The following is a 3210-nucleotide window of genomic DNA, read 5'->3' as shown; positions in this document are numbered from 1 at the left end:
TATATATATATACATACATGTACACAGATATATACACACACACATATACCGGTGTATAAATCCTCTTAATGACAGCTGGTCATTTGTCAACAGTGCTGTAAAAACAACCAAGTCCCAGACTGACGCTGCACACTGCCAGGGTCAACGAGTTCTTTTACACACGTCCAGATCCTCGAGTCTTTGGTCCAAACTCAGTGTTTCGCTCAGTACAAGTGTCTATATGGCTGATTATTATTCCACCTGCTAGCTGATGATATTTCTGTTATTTGTTGATGCTGTAGAGGCTAAAAACAGGCAGACATTTGTTCCCGTTTGTAAAATTATTGTAAAAAGACGAAACAAAACGAAAAACAGGTGAAAAAGGTCAAACTTTAAAAATAAATTTAAAGATGCTAAAAGATTCCGATGGTTAAATGTGTTCCAAGGTGCAGAAATATTATTTTATACTTCACTTTACAACTGCTGATAAATCGTAATTATCAGCTACTTTTACTTAATTAGAAAAAATGCCACAAACAAGAACGACCGTATCCAAATCAGTGGATTTGTTTGTTTTGTGGAGGAGGTTTGGAGTGACGATGGAGAAAGATAAAATGATTCATGTCCACAGCGTGCACAGTTAAACGCATCGTGATGAACGTGCAGATGTTCGAGGATGTGACAGCAGCAAGCAGTTCACATCTGTGAGCTCTAAACGTTTTGATGTGATGGAGAAAGATTTGAGTAAAACAGAAAGTATTGTTGAAGCAGGCACAGGGTCCTGGGAGGTGTTTTCATGTTGACCACTGCAGGGCTGCATTACGCAACCCCGCAGGATTGCCCCTGCAACCCCCCCCACCACCACTCCTCACCCTTTCTTCATTCTCCCCTCAACTCTTACCAGACGTAAGTGATCAGACTTCCCAACAAAGACAACTCTCTACAGAGCAGCCACCCCCACCCCACACACTTCCTCTAAGCCAGGGAGGCATGTGTGCAGAGGAAGTGGATGGAGGAAGCAGAAGGGGACAGCAGTTTAGGGGAAGCGCTACACCTCCAAACTCTGAGGGGGGGAATGCTTTGCATGTTCACAGCAGATTAACAGTTTGGGGGAAGGCAATGACTCTGTGCCTCCCCCACAGAGTGGATGTGGGGGAGGCACAGAGTCATCTGGAAGTGTTTGAGAGATGATGCAGCAGGTTTAGGTGCTACAGACGGGCATTTCCCAGAGTCTGGGCTGCAGCTCAGCGAGTCGCTGCAGAGCACGTTATTATGCAACGCTGCGTACGGACGAGGCTCCGCGGTGACGCGTCTGTTAGCAATTACAGCAGTCCACGTTAAAAAAAATCTATCTGCGATGTAAGAGCTGGTGCAGAGCACAGCTTTAGTTCTCAGCGTTGCCTTCCCTTTTCAAAAAAGGTTAAACTTCTTGACAACGCGGTGCATTATTAATCCAGAAGGTGAATGTGTAACTTAACTTGTTCACAACGAACGAGTACAGCATGTGCCATTCCACCAAGACTTCACGAGGGCAGCGCACTCACCTGAAATAGGAGCTACACGTGGCCAGGACCATCTTGTGACATGGGAACTCTGCGTCTTCCACCAGCAGCACCACATCCGTCAGTAATTTCTGTTCGTAAAAAAACTTGAGCTGCTCCAGCAGGGAGACAGCGTAGTCCGTGTTGACCGGCCTGCGCTCGCTAAGATCCGACATGGTTGCATCCCATGAATCGCGCCCCAGTTTTGAAAACTAGCACGGCCGGCAGAACCGGACTCAAATCAACCAAAAGAAAATTTATTCTTAAAAACAACAAAAAAATGACGGTGAGGGGAAACTCTTGGACACCTCCACCAGACCAAGTGAAGGTGTTTAGCTCCTTTGTGGAGACATGTTTGCTGCTCCTTTTTGGAAAGTAATAAAAATGGAGATGAATGCGTCACACTGTCAGGAGTCCACAGGAAGAAGGGGACTCAGGGCGAGGAAGGGGTTTCCTCTCGTGGATCTATTTGTCATGTGAAGTCGTACAGTGAGGCCCAGAGAACCAGAGGTAGAGAGCCCGGCTGCTGCCACAGCAGTGTTACATCAGTGCTTGTCTGGAGGAAAAAGAAACAGAAAGAGGCAGGGATGAGTTGAAAATCCACTAATACGTGCACAGACACAGCTTTCTTTGAGCTTTACAGCCTGAAAGTCTTATTCCACACTAAATGTTCACATCAGCAGCCTCTCTCAGCGTCTCTTCCAGAGGCTGCAGCCTCACTCCTGGCACCAGGAGAGCCTGGAAGAAAAGTGTCTGTCTCACAGCTGCTCGCGTTACAGACACTGTCCTTCAACTGGGTGAGAAAGCATCCGTGAGAAAAGCCGAGCAAAAACATTTCAGCTATTTTAAATACAAACGTCATGACTTCAATGTTCAACAATAAAAATTTAAAGTTTTCTCTAACATTATCCCAAAGCTAATGGCAAAAGTTTTTGCTGCACTTCTGACGAACCACATTCTCAACGACCTAAGTCCACATTTTTTAACATCTTTTCATTTCAATTTTTCAAACGGAGCTCTTTCTCCCAGACTGCAGGTTTACTCGTGGTTCCTAGTTTCTAAAAGTAAAACGGGAGGCAGAGCTTTCAATGATCAGGCTCCTCTTTTGTGGAATAAACTTCCAGTTTCTGCTGTACGGCTGAGACTTCAGTCTTCCCTCAAGACTACGTTCAAAACTTTCCTTTTTGATAAATCCTATAGTTAGGGCTGACTTAGGTTTCCTGAGGTGCCCCTTAGCTCTGCTGCTATAGGTTACTGCTGGAGGACAACCTGAGCACATTTCCTGACCCTGCTGCTTCCTTTACTCGCTCTACTCTCCATGTTTACACGTGTATTTACTGCTGCCATTAACACGTTTTCTTCCCATAGAAACTACACCCAGAGCAGTTCTCCTGCGTTTCGTCTCTTTCCTGTCCCATCAGACGTGATGGACGCCCATCCTGAACCCGGTTCTGCTGAAGACTTCTTCCTTTGAAAAGGGAGTTGTTGCTTTCTGCTGTTGAAATGTGTGTCAGGATGGAGGACTGCGGTGATGGAATCATTTAACACAATCTAACGTTTACTAATTGACATTTCATAATTTAATGTATGTCCATCCATCCATCCATTTTCTTCCGTTTATCCGGGGTCGGGTCGCGGGGGTAGCAGCCTAAGTAGGGAGGCCCAGACTTCCCTCTCCCCAGCCACTTGG

At 45.8% G+C, this 3210-nt stretch overlaps 1 protein-coding gene across 1 annotated transcript in view; it reads right to left on the bottom strand.

The window, feature by feature from the left end:
* kbtbd2 (kelch repeat and BTB (POZ) domain containing 2) overlaps nt 1-1894 on the bottom strand; it is a 4915-nt gene extending 3021 nt beyond the window's left edge. Inside the window, exon 1 of the mRNA XM_037693826.1 lies at nt 1524-1894. Coding sequence (XP_037549754.1) covers nt 1524-1696 — 173 coding nt within the window. The 5' untranslated portion in view covers nt 1697-1894. The remainder of the gene's footprint in view (nt 1-1523) is intronic.
* Nucleotides 1895-3210: the final 1316 nt, after the last annotated feature.

Source organism: Nematolebias whitei, chromosome 20, assembly GCF_014905685.2.
Source record: "Nematolebias whitei isolate Nwh7 chromosome 20, NemWhi1, whole genome shotgun sequence".
NCBI lineage: Eukaryota > Metazoa > Chordata > Actinopteri > Cyprinodontiformes > Rivulidae > Nematolebias > Nematolebias whitei.
This window is presented reverse-complemented; position numbering and strand designations above follow the sequence as displayed.